Genomic DNA, 18,585 nt, shown 5'->3' with positions numbered 1-18,585 from the left:
CTTTTCGCAAAGTCATATATCTTCTCGCAGGCTGCGCATTGCTTTTCTTTCGCTGAGCATTCCGCCATCCGGTGTTGGGACCCTTCACAGTATCCGCACTCTTTTTTCTTGCCCGCAGAGCGTCGTGGTGGGGGAGGGGTCATCTGGCTCTCACTACCTTGGCCTGTTCTATCTTTATGAGATGACGAAGCGCAGATGCCATGGGCAAGGCCCTCGCCTTAGCAAGTTTTTTGGATCTCCCCAGCGTCAGGATGTCCTGTAGAGGTTTTCCGGACTCTTGGAGTATGTTTTTCCGCAGTTTTGCGTGTAGCACCCTTGGATGATTTGAGCCCTAATTTCTTCTTGTTCGTCCTGGAAGCCACAGGTGCTCGCAAGTTCATTCAGACGGCACTGAAAAGTGTCTAGCGATTCGTCGAACTATTGGCAAGCTTGCCTGAACACAAAACATTTGTAGTCCATGTTGGCCATCGGCTCAAAATGAGCATTTAGGGCATTCAGGAGTGTGATATATGTTTTGGGCGTGGCCTCTACTAGCGTTTTGTATATCCTGTGCATGTCCTTTACTCCGAGATGAAGGAACAGGGCCCTCCTCCTGTCTTGAGCGATGCCCGCCCTTTCGAAGTAAAATTGAAGTCGGTCAGTCCAATCTTTCCATTTTGGCGCCAATGAGGATGGTGGTTGATGGTGGTCGAGTACCGTGCTTGTGCGGCACGAGCGCTGTCTATGGGCCTGGGGTAGACAGCTGCCGGACCGAGGGTGTCTCTTTCCTGTGAGGTATTACTTAGTACAGTCACTGTGGGGCTATCTGACCTGCTACAGCGTGGTCATGGCCTTTTGCAGCAGCCTCCCACCAGAATTTGTGTTTTGCCTTGTTGTACCTTGGAGCAATTTTGTCCTTTGCCTTTGCTTGTGCTTACTGCCAAAGTTCTCAAATATGCATTTCCAGAGTAGTCTTTCCTCACCCTAGGCACCATGAGCACTGGTTTCACCAGTGCAGCATCTGGCCGGTGGAAAATCCTCCTCCTAGAGATCCTCCGTAAGCCTCTTGGGCCTCCAGGTGAGGGAAGGGACACAGGAGCGGCTGTTTGCAGGAATGCCAGCTGTGAGGGGGCGCCTAGTCTCACTCAGGATGCGGTCACGCCCAGCGCCGGCACCGTGCTTCAAGGAAAGGATGTCAAGCGTCCGATGGGTTGTGTTGTTGGCGGCAGCCTTACGGAGAGCTGTCTTGGCAGGCTAGGGCGTCGCCGGACTGAGGTGCTGGATAGGTGTAATTAGCGTGGTGGGAGGTCGGCGGGCAGAGCACTCGTCAAGGGATATGCCACGAGGGAATTCACAGGGCGACGGTTGGCAAAACTTCAATTGATGAGGCTATAAATCCCGCTGGGCAGGGCGCATGGTGGACGATTCGCCTCATCGCCGGTGCAGTGTTGGCACTGAGGCCTTCCGAGCCTAGTATTATTCACACCAACAGAAGTGGTTACTTTACTCTAGGCACGCCCCTGACTGACCTCATCACGGCCCGCCTTTTTATTTATACTCTGGCCCCGTGTCATGGAGTGGGACAAACCAATTTCCCTAGGGACACAGGTGTGACTTTTAGCACCCCTCAAAACCACGGGTTAGTGGAACAATACAAGCTAGACGAGTGTGTATGTTACTGTAAAGAAGGTCTGACAATACCTCAGGGCCCAAGATGTTGTGTGATTTCATACCACATTGGGCAATACAAGTGGGTGTTAAACATTTTAGGACTTCATGTAATTTTACAAACAAGATGCTCTTGATTGTGCTCATCCACTACCAAACTGCCCATTCTATTCACTTTCGGAGGAGTTAATTATGATTACTTCTGTCACACCAGTTGGATATTTACCTGTTGTTTTGAAAGTCTGGATGTAAATGTTTGGGGGATGTGTTTATAACATTTTTTTCTTTCATTTAACAGGAAGTTAAACTTGAATTACACATTGAATACCACTAACGAAATATTCGTACCACATTCTCATGCGTTCATAGATTTGAACAGAGATTTTACTGCTGGTGAGTCATTTTCTTTTTCAAAGTGCACTGTTGCGCAAACGCTCCACAGTGTTCTTTTCTTGTACCTTATTTTTTGCTGTATTTGTGTCTTCTAAAACTTATGCCTAGAGAATGAAAAACACACAAAAAGTGCAATGATTAATAAATAGAGTACTTGCATATGAAAAGAAAAGCTTCCTCTCCAAGATTACATTTTTTGAGATTTATATGTTCAGGTACAGTTTTTCTAGTTAGGCTTGTCTTACTCTTATGAACTTGCTGCATTCAGTTAGGGCCTTTAATGAGCACGACGCACACTTAGATCAAAGTACCACAAAACCGCGAATTAGCACATTTTATTGTTTCCCGAGTTAAAGATATCTCTGGATCAAAAAAAAATCAGAGCTTAAGAAGTAGTATGTAATAACATATGAAAGATAATACATTCATGCATATGAGTGGCTTATGACTGAATTGTTTTTCAAAAGCAGTAATTCATTTACAACAGCCTTCTCGTTGTTCCAGACATTGACGTCCTAATTGAACTACTTTTATCTTTCAGTATGCACTGCATGCTCTTTGCTTTTGTGTTTACAATATGCAGTCTGAGTTTAATTTTATATTTCTACACATTTATCAGTTTTGTTTTGTGAGAATTATTCAACATTTTGTCTAAAGTCAATTATAGAATACTGACTGCACTGTTGTCTTTGGTATATTTATCTTTTTTATAGGTTTTGAAATGGAACATTAGCCCTTTCCTTTTATCCGAACATGTTTTCTGATTTGCATTGTTGGAGATTTCACTTTGATTCACCCTTGGTTGAGCCATAGAATCACAGCATATTTTTTATTTCCATACATAAGTACTTTATAGAAAATTAGTAGTCTCTGAAATTACCATGTTTCAGTATCATTGGTTTTATATTTTATCTACATGGACTATTGTATTTCCATTTATTCAGATATTTTTAATTTTTCAAGTATTAATACAATATGCTGTATTAGATGCGACACCTTACCGATAGTATGTTTTCCCGTTCTATTGTGCTTTGTGTCACGTGGTCACATGTTTTCTATTGCACTGTCACTTTAAAAACTCCAACAAAACGTCTTGCCAAGTCGAGTGAACAAGGCTCGTTGAGCTGAAACGCATCTTGACAGCAGGAAATAAAAACTTTTAAGCACGAAATCGGGTATATATATATATATATATTCACTGAAAAAACCATAGGTTTCATACACGTTATAGTTAGGAATTAGCATTTAAAAAACCTTGCAAATTCACTTAAAAAACCATAGGTTTCACACATGTTATAGTTAGGTGGATATTTCACTCGTAAAAATCCAATGAAATTCCCCCGTTATAGTTAGTTCAGATAACTATAACTCGTGCGCCCGCAATGCACTGCTGATGACATCACATATTACATCACTCATGACATGGTCAGTGACATCACTCATGACATCACTGATGACATCATCCTTGTGATAGAGTGGCGGTCGCACGAGTTATAGTTAGCTAAACTAACTATAACGGGGGAATTTCATTGGTTTGAAATATCCACCTAACTATAACATGTGTGAAACCTATGGTTTTTTAAGTGAATTTGCAAGGTTTTTTAAATGCTAATTCCTAACTATAACGTGTATGAAACCTATGGTTCTTTCAGTGAATTTGTACGTTTTTTTTAAATGCTAAGTTATGTATGTATTATTTTTTTTAAAAATATATTTATTTTACAATAAACTACGTATTAAAATTAGTTTTTTTTGGAGGGGGGTTTTCACCGTGCGCGCACGGTGCGCGCACCCCCGCGATTTAAAAAAAAAAAAATTTTAAAAATAATTTCTGCCTTCGGGGTCCTTCAGGGACCCCCTGACAAAGGCTAGGGGGTCAGGAACTCTCTACCCTGCCCCCTTTTCACGTTCGCCACCTTCCTTTTTCCCTCTCGCACTGAAAACAAACAAAATGACTGCCGACACTTCCTGATTTCGACCGATTCGAACGTTGACTAACATGTGACCACCAATCAGAATTACGCTCGCGCACGTTAGGGTGCTCGCACGGTACGCGCTTATAGATATTTATATGCTTTTAAATGCTATTTTCTCAGGAACTACTGAACAGATTGACACCAGACCTGCAAAAGGCACTTCCCTGACCTGAGGACTACCTCTCTGCCAAATTTCAAGTCATTCTGTTCAGCCGTTCGAGCTGTACCTAAAGGTCCTATGGGAAAATGCATGGGGAAAACGTGTTTTGGGACCCCCCTTTTTTCTCGGCCCCCACTTGACGAATCGCCCCGAAACTTTCAGTGTAGGAGCTGAGCGGAGCGCCCCATTAGTTTTGAAAATTTCGCGAGGATTCGTCAACCGGCGCCAAAGTTATTCAAAATAGAATTTTCAGATTTCCTATGGAAACACGGTCCTAACTATAACTATCTACTGGCGACCGCCAGTAGATAATATATATATATATATATATCCTTATTACCGCGTCGAGACTGCAGGAATCCTCCTTACGATCACGAACACCGGACACGGACCTCAAGTGGGTGCATATTTAAATTATTTTATTTTAAAGTAAACAGCCATAACGTTTCGGCTCCTCCGAGCCTTGCTCACATGACAATGTACTTTTCAGAGAGTGCAGAATTTAAAGTGACAGTGCAAATTACTCGACATCACGTGGGAGACGTAGTCAGTGTAAATGAAGAAATACTATACATCGTAGTAAAACCAATGACATATCATAAATTTACACAATGTTAAAATTATGCTAATAACAAATCTAATGTGCATATAGCAATGTATTTAAAATCGATATCTCCGTTGACCAGCTGAAGTCCTAATATATTAGACATAACGTGTGAAAAAGCCACTGATGTCAACAATACAGTGCATAAAGTTCATAACGTGTGAAAAAGCCGCTGATGTCAACAATACAGTGCATAAAGTTGCCAGAGATTCAATCAATGCATAAATGCATAGCAAAAAATTGGTAAAATGGTATTCAATCGTTGGTAACTGATATTGGTAATATCTAGGCTACAAAAAAGTCAAAAGTCAAATGCCATGTATAATAAGCCTAATAACAGCATAAGAGTAGGTATGGGTATCAAAGTTAATAAAAATAATATATTGGTTCATATGTAAGGTCGACATCTCCCAGGTGTAAACAGATATAAAGTGGTGCTAAATTAAAAGTGAATATTAAAAACATTCGTCATTTAAGTATAGACAGTTACAGCGTCAAAGTATATATTTTTTTGGTGGTCATACTGGAAAAGAAACAGCTAAGGTAAACAAAGGGGAAATTGGAAGCTGGAATCATACCCAAATTGCCCTGACAAGTATTGGCTTAGTATAGACATGAGTAGAATGTAAAGGGAACCATGTCCTTATTGCAAAGCAATGCATACAGTAGTGGCATAATCAATAAATAAATGCATAAATATATAAATATATATAAATAGAAGAATAAATAGGTTATATACACAACAATAAAATATTGCATGATTCCAATAACCTAGGGGAATATATACATATATAAAAGCCCCAATGTTAATAACATTCATGCATATACAATACCTTAATTATTTAAGGCCAATACCATAAAAGACACAATGAAATCCTAATATCAAATAAATAAATAGCCAAAGACAGGGGAAATGGGTAAAATCAATGCTTAAAGCTTGAGCCAAAATGGTACATGTTACGAGTATAAAACAAGTAATAATTAACCAAGACATGTGTGGAGATCCTCAGTAATATTAAGGCCTGCCGGGGACTTGGAAACTAAATGGAGGATATAACGTGTCTCCAATCTACGTAATCTAGATTCTCTGTCCCCGCCACTCCTACTGGGTGCAATGGTGTCAATGACATAGTACTTGAGGCCATTGTTGTTACTATTGTATGCTTCTTTAAAATGTCTGGCCACCGGGTAGGTATTGTCTTGATTCGAGATTGCTCGGAGGTGCTGCAGAATGCGTTTATGTACGGCCAGTTTTGTACTGCCGACATATCTGAGCCCACAGGGACATGTGAGGTCATAGACTGCATATTCAGTCTTGCAGGTTAAAAGTTTATTGATCTTGTGTTCTCTGCAACTGAAGGGGTCTGTGAATGACTTAGTATTTGTCCCATGAAGACAGGCCTTACATGTCTTACATTTGTAGAACCCACTATTGGTTTGTAACCAAGTGGTCTTATCAATCACTTCAGGATTGGTGTTGACCAAACAATCTCTCATTGACGGTGCCCTGCTGTGCGTAATAGACACTCTCAAAGGAAGCATGGGGCCTATAACAGGGTCACTAAGTACAGTGGGCAAATTATGTTTAATAATCCTGTGAAGGCTAGAGTGTTGTCTGCTATAACCCATGATAATTCTGAAGGGATTGGATGTTTTATCCTTATTCCTTACTGTCGTGACATCTTGCTGCGCTGGTGCTTGTACCACTGTTCTATTGCGACCCAATAACTCATCTCTACCGAGTCTCATAGATTTTGTAATGGCACTATCAATTGTACTTTCTCTGAATCTCTGTTTGCTCAAATGATGCGCCATTTTTAGATCAGTGTCATTGCTACAGATCCTTCTGAGCCGCAGTATCTCACCATAGGGGATGCTGCTGATAAGATGTGGCGGGTGTGCAATGTTCGCATGAAGTGTTGAATTTCCTGCAGTGGCCTTACGAAACAACCTAGTTTCAATAGTGTCATTGTAAATGTAAATCTCAGTGTCAAGAAACGTTATACTAGATTGGCTCATAGTGTCCGTAAAATGGAGATTAAGGTCATTGACATTTAATTCCGCAATAAATCTTACAGCTTGTTCACTGGTGCCATTCCATAGTACAAAAAGATCATCAATGTAACGTAACCAAACAATCACATTTTCCTCAAAGATTTTGGCATGTCGGTTCTTGGGGACCAGTTCCTCCCAACGTCCCATGTGCAAGCAGGTGTAGCTGGGGGAGAAACTGGCCCCCATAGCTACACCCCTCTGTTGTCGGTAAAGGAGGTTGTTGTACATGAAATTGTTGTTCCTGAGACAGTACTCCAACATCTCCACCAACATGTCATTGTGATCCCTATATTGAGGAGATTTTGTGATAGGTAGTACCAAATGGCTTGGATGCCGTCTTCATGTCTAATGCTGGTATATAGGGATGTCACATCCAAGGCCAACATCCAGTATTCTTTTTTCCATGTCACATCCATAATTTTGCGCAAAAAATCCCCTATATCTTGAACATAAGACTTCAAAGATTTGACAAAGTCTTGTAGAAAATAATCAATATATATTGAAGTTTTTTCATACATCCCATTTCTGGCCTCAATAAGGTCTTCCAGGAGGTTTGTCAGGGTTTTTGAGAGAGAGAGAGAGAGAGTGAGATATATATATATATATATATATATATATATATATATCAACGAACTCCTCGTAAGTTTCCTCGATTCTTTGAACACAAAGGAGCGTAGACCACATCAAATTGGCGGTAGAATGCGTTTATTTTCCTCTTTACAGCGATGTAGCAGCCATTACGCGTTTCAGCCCCGGAGGGCCTTGATCACATGACACGCTGGTCATCAGTCACATGATTTTTAAACCATTTTTTTCTCATTGCTTTTTTTATAATTTAAAGTGCAAGTGTGCTTAGAAGTGACAGTGCTTTTATACCACGTTAATAAAGTATCAACAATGCATTAGCTTACTGACATTTTCCCAAATATCAATATTAAAAACACTCACAAAGTAATATCCATAGTATAAATACCTTTTCAGGGGCAAAAAATGTTAGTTCAGTGCAAAATTCGCAATTCAGTGTAGACAGGATGAAATCCTAGTACAAATTACATAGAGTCAAACTGTGCAAACATTGCAAATTAAAAACAAATTGCCCACAAATAGTTACTTTACTTAAAATCGTAGCTTAAATGCCATGTAAAGTAACTAGTTAAAAACCCAACTTAATGTGGTATTGGGAATCAAAGATGGATAGTAAAAATTGTAAAATAGATGGAGATTATATATACAGATTTTTAAAAGTACTAATTAAAAGAACTGTACTAAAATGCATAAACAATTTTTACTGCGTGAGGTTATTTTATGGGATTTAGTCTAAATTAATCATCCTTCTAGTAGTTGGTCTTAGATGGATGTGGACTTGTCAAAGCATTGCTGATCACCCAAATAGGAGTGTTCAAATAAAATGTGTTAAGTGCAAAGCAGCTATTTATTATAAATAAATAAATAGAGTGCTAAAAGAAAAATTTGTTTAAAAACATGTCATGATAAAATAATAACCTTAATGGTTTTAATAATCTAAGATCAAGGAGAACAGCTGTCGAGATGGCCTGTTAGTATGCTCAGTTATATATTTGGGTGAGCAATGACTTTGATATTCAGATTAAAAACAGGACATTGTTGGAACTATAAAAATGTATGGAGGTCTTCAGTCATGTTTAGACCTCCTGGATGTTTACAATCTAGTTCCAAAATATATCTGGTTTCGAGTCTGCGTAGGGATTTTTCCCTGTCGCCACCTCTTTTAGAGATAGGGATCGCATCAATAATAAAAAAAGTTAAAAACTTTGGATCTGATTGATGCTTCTCCTTAAAATGGCGAGCCACTGGGTAAGATTGATCAGCATGTTTGATTGCCCGAATATGTTGTAAGATTCTCTTGTGTCCCTGAAGTTTTGTGCTGCCCACATATCTTAAACCGCAGGGACACAGAAGAACATATACCACATGATCAGTTTTGCATGTGAGGGCTTTATCAATCTTGATTGCCTGCGTCTTCAAGGGTGTGGTGTAAGATGTAGTGTTGACACCGTTTTGACATGCCTTGCAGGTTTTGCATTTGGTGAAGCCCAGTCTGCTGGAGAGCCAATTGGATGCTGGTTTGTCAACTGGGTTGTTTTGCACCAAGATATCTTTCATTGAGGGTGCTTTGCTGTATGTAATAGAAGGTTTCATGGGCAGCAAATGGCCTATTACTGGGTCATTTAGTAAAATAGGCCATTTCTTTTTAATAATCTGGTAGATTTCTTTTTCCTGATTGCTAAAGCCCAAGATAATTCTGAAATTCCCCCTTGGGGGAATAGTGTTAAGAGATAGGGGGCCTGATTCAGTAAGCTGCGGTTTAGGTTGGAGCAATTGGGCCCTAGTTTGTTTCATGCTTTTCTGAATTGCTATTTTAATACATTTTTGGGAGTACCCCCTCTCTATGAACCTGTCTTTACTTGCTTGTTGTGCTGCTGATAAGTCAGTTGGATTGCTGCAGATTCTACGCAACCTAATCATCTCACCTTAAGGGATACTTTGGATTAGGTGTTGGGGGTGGGCACTAGACGCGTGTAGTATGGAATTTCCCGCTGTCGGTTTCCTGTGTAATTTGGTTACCAGTGACCCATCTTTGATATATACTTCAACATCAAGAAAAATGACTTTGTCAGAGCTTATCTCAGCCGTGAATTCAAGATTAAGATCATTATTATTCAAAGACTTGATGAATTCCCCAGCTTCAGTTTTTGTACCATCCCACACAACAAAGAGATCATCTATATATCTCAGCCAGACTTTTACATTGTTACGGAGAGTGGACTCGTGTTGGCTCTTGAGGACCAGCTCCTCCCACCAGCCCATGTGTAAACAGGCATAGCTGGGGGAAAAGCTGGCCCCCATAGCCACTCCGCGAATTTGTTGAGACAAAGCACTCTGAAAGAGAAAGATATTGTTGTGCAAGCAATATTCAATCATTTGAACCAGCATTTTATTGTGTTGTTCTTGTTCCGGGGGTCTTCTGTTGAGATAGAATTGCACAGCTCTTAACCCATCTTGATGATTAATACTGGTATATAATGATGTAATGTCCATTGTCATAAGTAGAAACAGTTTTTGCCAGACAAAGTCATTGATTTTTAGAAGGAAGTCACTGGTATCTCTGAGGTAGGAGGGTAGACCCTGCACGAATTCTTGTAAAAAGTAGTCTATGTACTGGGATGTCTTTTCCATCAGGCTATTTCGCGCAGAAATTATGGGTCTTCCTGGAGGTTGAATTGGGTCTTTGTGTAGTTTAGGAAGAAAATAAATGACTGGTGTCGTGGGTGTATCATTTTTGAGGAATTTATATTCATCCGCTGAAATGAGTCCTGCACTTTTCCATGAAAGGAGCTTTGTATAGTACAGATTGTATGTTGTTTTCAGACTTAGATTGTCACTACGACCATAGCATTTGCGGTCCGAAAGTTGTCTCATGGCTTCCTCGATGTACTGTGTTTTCTCCCAAATAACCAAGTTTCCTCCTTTATCAGCATTCCGAATGATCAGATCTGAATTAGATTTGAGTTTTTTCATTAGTTGATGATATTGGATATCAGGTTTATTCATTTTGTACTTAGATGATTTCTGTAATTTGAAATTCAGCGTTTTAATGCCCACCGTAATCTGTTCATTAAAGATGTCAATTGCATCTCGCAAAGCTATTGGGGTAAAGGTAGATCTTGGTTTGAATGGAGTTATAGCCTTTGTCTGATTCCGAGCCGAGTTGGCAGTGTCACTAGAGAAAGAGGTCATATCTGGTTGAGAGATCGTTTGCGCCAAATCTTCCATAACTCTCAGGATGGGCATGTCAGATCCTGTAAGGTTAAAGGGAGGCGAGATTGGTTGATCTTTTGTCATACTTTCTCCGTATGGTGGTGTCTCAGATTTCTTGTTGATCAGATGGAATTTTTTAAGTTTTAATTTCCGTATTCCTTTAAAGAAGTCTATTCTAGTAGAGGCATAGTTGAAATTATTTTTTGGACAGTATGAAAGCCCCAAAGAAAGAATCCTTTTCTCTGATTCATTGAGATGGATATTGGAAAGGTTAACAACAGTGTTGTTGTTCGCACTCAGTTCTTTTGCGGTTTGCGCTTCCATTTCCTTTGATTTTGCCTTTTCTGATTTCCATTGTCTTGCTTTTCGCCTCTCCCTTCTTTTGATGGTATTTGTCTTTCTTGCTGTGTCTGTTGATGGTTCCGTGGGCGAAGCGTTTGTCGTCGTTCCACGCATAAAAAACCAACTTCTTGCTCAAGAGTATGTTTGACTGCAGTCTGTGCCAGGCTGTTAGCTCTTGATTCCTGTTCAGTTTCGCTTTCAATAGCTGAGCTGAGATCTGAAGTGGAAGAGTATTCAAGTGTTGATCGACTGGTGCTTGCAATTACTTTTGGTTTCACTGTTTGTGCACCCGTGTCCTTGGGATTTCTAAGGGAATCGTACTTGCGCGCAAAGGTAAAAATGCGTCCGCATTCATAATCGACTTTGTCGCGATGGAATTTAAAAGTTTTTCGTTCCCTTATTTTTTCTTCTTCCTTGCGTAGGCGTTTCATCATTTCAGCTCGTAGTTTGGTTTCTTTATCTTTTAGGTTCATTGATTCGATTTCAGTGTTCAGCTGATCAATCTGTTCCTGCGCCTTAAGACGGTCACTTTCTGCGTACTTGACAAGAATTGTAACCAGCTTTCTTGAGGATTCAAGGTTGGTCTCTGCCCACTCCTTCATCATCCTGGGGTCAGGGGTCTCGTAGCTGGGGGCTATTAATATTCTCAGTCCCCGTGGGACTCTTCCTACATCCAAATAGCTCTGGAGGGACTTGGCTTCCCACCATTTACTTTGTTCGCCTTTCATCAATTTTTCCAAACAACGCATTTTCTCCTTTAAACCAGTTCCTGAAATGTTTGTATTAGTATTTTGATTGGTAACGTGTGTTACGGGATTATGTGCATCGTTAAACATTTCAAGGGCAGCTGTCTCCCGATCACGGAGCATGTCGGCTGACATCTTGCTGTTCGAGGATTCAATAAGGATAATTGTTTGGGACTTTGAAGTGGCAGAGAGTTTATACCTGGTTAGTTTAACACATAGTATCTCCCTTGTCACTTGTCCCCGCTAAACTTCTCACCCAGCACGTTCTGTTTGAACTGATCCTACCTTCACTCACGCGCATGCGTTGCTCCGCGTCCTCCGACCCGGTAACGCCGCACTCCGAGCTCGGCTTCGGATCCTTCGGATAACGGCTGGGGGGCAAAACTGCAGAAAATCCTCCCGGATTATGTCTACGGTGTCCGAGAACGGACTTTGTCTTCCTTGTCCGTGTGTTCGCCCTCAATGAGAAGGGGTCTACGTTGAGCCGGGGACGACAAAAACCGGCTCCATATATCAACGAACTCCTCGTAAGTTTCCTCGACTCTTTGAACACAAAGGAGCGTAGACCACATCAAATTGGCGGTAGAATGCGTTTATTTTCCTCTTTACAGCGATGTAGCAGCCATTACGCGTTTCAGCCCCGGAGGGCCTTGATCACATGACACGCTGGTCATCAGTCACATGATTTTTAAACCATTTTTTTCTCATTGCTTTTTTTATAATTTAAAGTGCAAGTGTGCTTAGAAGTGACAGTGCTTTATACCACGTTAATAAAGTATCAACAATGCATTAGCTTACTGACATTTTCCCAAATATCAATATTAAAAACACTCACAAAGTAATATCCATAGTATAAATACCTTTTCAGGGGCAAACAATGTTAGTTCAGTGCAAAATTCGCAATTCAGTGTAGACAGGATGAAATCCTAGTACAAATTACATAGAGTCAAACTGTGCAAACATTGCAAATTAAAAACAAATTGCCCACAAATAGTTACTTTACTTAAAATCGTAGCTTAAATGCCATGTAAAGTAACTAGTTAAAAACCCAACTTAATGTGGTATTGGGAATCAAAGATGGATAGTAAAAATTGTAAAAAGATGGAGATTATATATACAGATTTTTAAAAGTACTAATTAAAAGAACTGTACTAAAATGCATAAACAATTTTTACTGCGTGAGGTTATTTTATGGGATTTAGTCTAAATTAATCATCCTTCTAGTAGTTGGTCTTAGATGGATGTGGACTTGTCAAAGCATTGCTGATCACCCAAATAGGAGTGTTCAAATAAAATGTGTTAAGTGCAAAGCAGCTATTTATTATAAATAAATAGAGTGCTAAAAGAAAAATTTGTTTAAAAACATGTCATGATAAAATAATAACCTTAATGGTTTTAATAATCTAAGATCAAGGAGAACAGCTGTCGAGAAGGCCTGTTAGTATGCTCAGTTATATATTTGGGTGAGCAATGACTTTGATATTCAGATTAAAAACAGGCCATTGTTGGAACTATAAAAATGTATGGAGGTCTTCAGTCATGTTTAGACCTCCTGGATGTTTACAATCTAGTTCCAAAATATATCTGGTTTCGAGTCTGCGTAGGGATTTTTCCCGGTCGCCACCTCTTTTAGAGATAGGGATCGCATCAATAATAAAAAAAGTTAAAAACTTTGGATCTGATTGATGCTTCTCCTTAAAATGGCGAGCCACTGGGTAAGATTGATCAGCATGTTTGATTGCCCGAATATGTTGTAAGATTCTCTTGTGTCCCTGAAGTTTTGTGCTGCCCACATATCTTAAACCGCAGGGACACAGAAGAACATATACCACATGATCAGTTTTGCATGTGAGGGCTTTATCAATCTTGATTGCCTGCGTCTTGAAGGGTGTGGTGTAAGATGTAGTGTTGACACCGTTTATATATATATACATACATACACATACACAGATTAAGCTACTTCAATGACTCTACGGATGCCAAAGAACATGTTCTGTTTGTTCCCAGTGCACTACTCAGCCATTACCCACCCATCTATGGCAATCCCCCTTGCACTGCCAAATCTGATATATTATCTTGCTTGGCACTGATAAAAAAAACTGATAAAAAATGACACCAGTAAAGATATCACTGTTTCGTAAAGTGCAAAGGAATTGCTGATAAATTGGAAGGTGTTAACCTACTCTGGTCACTGTGGGAAGGCAAGCCTATGACCGAACTGTCCCATTGAGCTCAGTCCAAAGAAATCCTTGTCTGTCCCCTTGTCTAACTGAAAGGAATATGTAGTCTCTTACCAAAGTCTGAATCATCACTTTGGAAAGGCCAGGTACCCCATAGCTGCCCATGTGCCCGCACACTCACAGCAACACAGATGGCCTTGCAGATCAACGTAGTTCGACCTGGGCCTAATCAGGAATAGTTTGCATCTAAAAAATGAGCTTGGTTTCACCCTCCAAAGGTACTCCACTCAAAGCTATCAGTTGCACTAAAACGGTTATGCGAAGAATTCCCCTTGTGTGCCTATTGCACCCAGAAGAGTGTGCCTGAGATTATAACATTTAGCAATACACATAGTTTTGTGTACTGGAACATTCTCCACTGCAACACCTCAATATAGACATTAAAAGAATGTACTAATTACGATTAGCACTGCAAATCGCTTGCCCAGTTTTCCTTTAACCGTAAAAAATCTTAGCTCTGGCCCTCGTGTTTCTTGTAGTACAGCATGTCCAATAAACCAGTATCTGTACAAACATTAGATGAAGCCTTTACACTGTGAAATGAACTAACTGAAACATATATTAACCTACAGGTTGATTTCATAGAATGTAAGTGGAAAGTTAGTAAGAATCCCCAAGCAGCAGCATGTAAATCTGTTATTTTTCCTACATCTGGTCGCTCCAAGGTACCAATTATTTATTGATTATGGTACTTATCAACAGAGACATAACTACGAGGTATTGGAGCGCTTTGTATTTGCAGCAGCTTGACACCGTTCTTAAGGTGACCAAACAAAAGAGCTTTCCGATGTTTTGCACAAAGCACATCTTATTAATTTAAAGTAAAAAGCATGGAAACAGTTCTTCTGCATGGATTAATACTAGCCAGCCAGTGAAGGTTGGTCAAATTGGCTGATTCCTCATACAAAAGAGCATCAACAAGCTGTTCCTAACATGAGATGTTTATTTAATCTCACCTGCAGAACCTTTTGACACTAGACAAGAAGGTGTTGATAACTGTAGAAATGGCTACAGACATTGCAAGCCTTGGGGTAAGGACTAGACAGCGGCTGCTCCTCTGCTAAGGCAGAGGAGCGTCGCCCCACAGCTTCAACTGCAAGCTCAATACAAAAAATAAAATGATAATAACGCTCCGTTATTATAATTGTATTTTTTGTATTCAGCTTGCAGTTGAAGGGGCAGGGCTGAGCTCCCGGCATCACAGGGAGGACGAGTGGTGGCTGCACCTTAAATGCGTATGGAGGTTTGGCCGGCCCTCTAGGGTCGGCCAAACCCTCATCTCGGGTCGGCCAAGCCCTCATGCGCACTTTGCATTTTATCCACCCAGGTGGCATTACAGCCTGGGTAGAGAACATGCCCAGGCTCCCATTCCCTGTCTGAGCTCCGAACCACGGCGCTCAGACCAATCACAACGCAGCGTTGTGATTGGCTGGGAACCTGGGTTCGTACTTCCTGGTTCCTGTGTGAAGAAAAGGCAGTGGCTCGCGCCCGGCACTATAGCAGGTATGTTTCTTTCTACTTCTCTTTCTTCTTTTTACCCCCCCCCCCCCCGCCCCCACATCAGTCTCCCGCCACCATTCCCTACCAGCCGCCACTGGGACTACACAGAGTTTTCTCTGTCTAGTTCAGGAAGACATTGTAGATATTTAAACTTTGCCACCAAAGAATTGAATAATGATTTTTGAAACATTCTTACTGTTTACCCACTGGTGACTATCATTTGCTGAAACTTCCCTCTCAATGTAAAAAGCATCATTCTGGATAGATGATGCTGAAGGCTTACTCTGCTATGTTTTTTATTAATCTAGTAAAGGGAATAATTAATTCTCAATAGTACCAAACTCCAGCCTTTAGATGTAGATCTATTTAGAGGAGGAGGTATTTAACAATTATATAACAGAGCTTACAGCCGGCCTTTGAGTGGGGTCTTGACCCGGTTTATAGTGATCATGCATCACCAGAAGAATCCCTATTCAAAAACCTTTCGATCTAGTTATAGAATATGGTGGACATACTGGCTAAAGCTTAAGAACTGATTGTGATGAGTTTATGACCAACTACTCAGTCTGCTGTTTCCAAAAGATAGTGCTGCAAAGACCAATTTGGAAAAAGCGAAACATCCTAAAGCAAAAATCAGAAAGAAGAAGAGGGCAGCTGCATGAAGAGATAATAAAATAGGTGCTGAAGGCTGAGTCATTAGATGTAGAGCTAAAAGAACTTGCTCTCCCAGAGGGAAAAAAGTGGCAACACCTGTAATGAGTATATAAGTCCGACAGCATATTGTATAGAGAGTTGTTTTTATTTGTCCTAAGTGGTCAGCCTTAAAACAAAAGTATGTTCGCCCTCACTGTGTGCTTTTGAATTTTATTTAACTTGCGTTTTAGCACATATTATCAAGGTAAGCTACGTACATTAGCAAGGAACCTGTAATTGTTTTATCTTACGCCACGATCATGTTTTATATATTTGTTTGTATTCCATGTCTAGCTATGTCTGTATGTACAGTTGTGACAGAATCTGACGTGTGGGTGTTTTTATGTGCGTTCATGGCTTTTATTGGCAGAATTAAGAGTTATTGATTGAAATTGAGTCTCCTACAACTGCAAAACTCAAGTTTTGTCTAAGCACAGGTCTCTTTAAAAAATGAGGCCTGCTAATCAGATGGTAAATGCTAATATTAAGACATCATTTAAACATCTAGAAGAATATTTTGATGTTATTTGTGAAGGTGACAGACCATTTAATATGAGCCATTTCTTCTTCTCTACTCATAGTCAGGGGGCTGCCACAGGCTTGCCATTGTTTTCTTTCTTAAACGCTTTTGGTCTTTTAGTATATAAGAGAAAGATTCCGGTCTGATAATGTTCGAACTGTCATTGATTTATAATGTAAAATGAGCAACATTGACTACATTTTGATCAGTGTGAAAATGATGTCTAGCTTCTGAATGTGTGATCATTCCTCCTACGAATACTGACCATAATCCCATAAGGCTTAATCCTGAACCTCCTTGAAGATTAAATGGTGGCTGCATGGAAAAAATGTCCTCATTGTGGGTGCAAAAATCTAAAAGTATGGTGCCTGTAGTACTCTACAACAGTATGAGCTCTATGCAGTTGGAGCAGCTGGGCTTCTAATCTGTGGTGTGTACTTTGAATATGGAAATCCTAGCTGGGCTTCTAATCTGTGGTGTGTACTTTGAATATGGAAATCCTGCCAAACCTCACATTTGTGAAACATCCATTCAATACACCCTCCAAATTTGAATGAAAATTGTATGAAGAATGTAGCGTTGTGTGTGTGTAACCCACTCAAGGCAACAAACAGCAAGGGTAATAATACTAAATCTACATAGTTTAACAAGAATGCAATTTGTTAAATGTTGTCTCCTGTATGCAGTTGTAAATCTGTGTCCGACAGTATATTCTGTCTGAACTATGACAGCTGTATTACAAAATTGTAATGTCAAAAATAAGTCTCATGGCATAAGAAACACATAAATCAAGAAAAGGCCACACTTTGTTTGCATTATTCTGGTAAGTATATGCAGAGCAATGAGTCTGATGGTGTAATTACATACACCAAAATGTGACTGGCTCATAAATCGGCCATAATGCTACTATAGGTGGCCAAAGCAGCACTATGACTCATCCGTAATTAAAGTGTTTTACATATGCAGAGCCATGTCACTGTCCTAGCTAATGAGCGAGGCACGAGTGTCCTAATAATCATAACATTTCAAATGTGTCTGTTTGCTGTCACATGCATGCAGTGACAAAGCAAGTAAATCTCACGAAGAGCTTGTCGTCTGCTTTTCTGCACACTATAGATTACTTAAATATTTCTGAGTATTAGATTAAAATTGCAAAATGGTAAAAGATGGGGATGATTTCTCAAACATTTTTGATGTGTGGTTCTATTTAAAGAACACTGAAAGGAATTATAAACGCGAGTGCATGCCACGTCCAAAACAACATTTTACGTTAAGCAATAATGACCAATTTATATGCGCCATAGCGTGAGAACACAGCTGTCCTGTAGCACCTCCAAGGTTTGTAGTTTGATCACTGCATTGTTTAGTATTTTTGTTAATGACATAAGCCAGCGTCTCCTAAACTTCAAGGCAGAGGCGCCAAAGCTCTACGTCTCAACAGTACTAATTTGTATTGTTCACAAAGATTTCCATGATAGCGGATATACCCGAAGACTTAAAATCTCTTTGCAGCATTTCCTGCAATCCTAAAGTCCTAGTGGTGATCCCTCAAACGACCACATTTATAAGTGCTAAAGTCAAAAAAAGAGGCAGTTCATCTTTCTCTTTACTCAACAGCTATTTGAATTTCCTCGGGATACCGTTCATCTAGATTTCCCGCTTGCAGTATCAGCTGCTGAAAAGCGAGTCAAAAGTGATCCACAGATTGGCAGCTTTATGCAGGTTGAGCCTCTGGTGCTTGGGCTCACATTATAAGCATCTCTAGAGGCCGTACCTTGGCATATCTAAAAGGACCTCATCATTTTTAAGAAAGTTATATTGTTCAAAGAATTGCTGTGCCTCCCTAAAGGTACGCTAACAATAGCTCTGCATATGGGACTAGCCAAAGAAAGCGTTGTCAATTTATTTATT

At 40.0% G+C, this 18,585-nt stretch overlaps 1 protein-coding gene across 1 annotated transcript in view; it reads left to right on the top strand.

The window, feature by feature from the left end:
* The window catches only part of ITFG1 (integrin alpha FG-GAP repeat containing 1), a 1,870,060-nt gene that overhangs the window by 117,949 nt on the left and 1,733,526 nt on the right, over positions 1–18,585 (top strand). Inside the window, exon 6 of the mRNA XM_085639265.1 lies at positions 1,946–2,040. Within this exon, the coding sequence (XP_085495391.1) occupies positions 1,946–2,040 (95 nt within the window). The remainder of the gene's footprint in view (positions 1–1,945; positions 2,041–18,585) is intronic.

This window comes from Triturus cristatus, chromosome 12, assembly GCF_964204655.1.
Source record: "Triturus cristatus chromosome 12, aTriCri1.1, whole genome shotgun sequence".
NCBI classification, from domain to species: domain Eukaryota; kingdom Metazoa; phylum Chordata; class Amphibia; order Caudata; family Salamandridae; genus Triturus; species Triturus cristatus.
The sequence above is the reverse complement of the archived record's forward strand: the minus strand, read 5'-3'. Positions and strand labels throughout refer to the sequence as shown.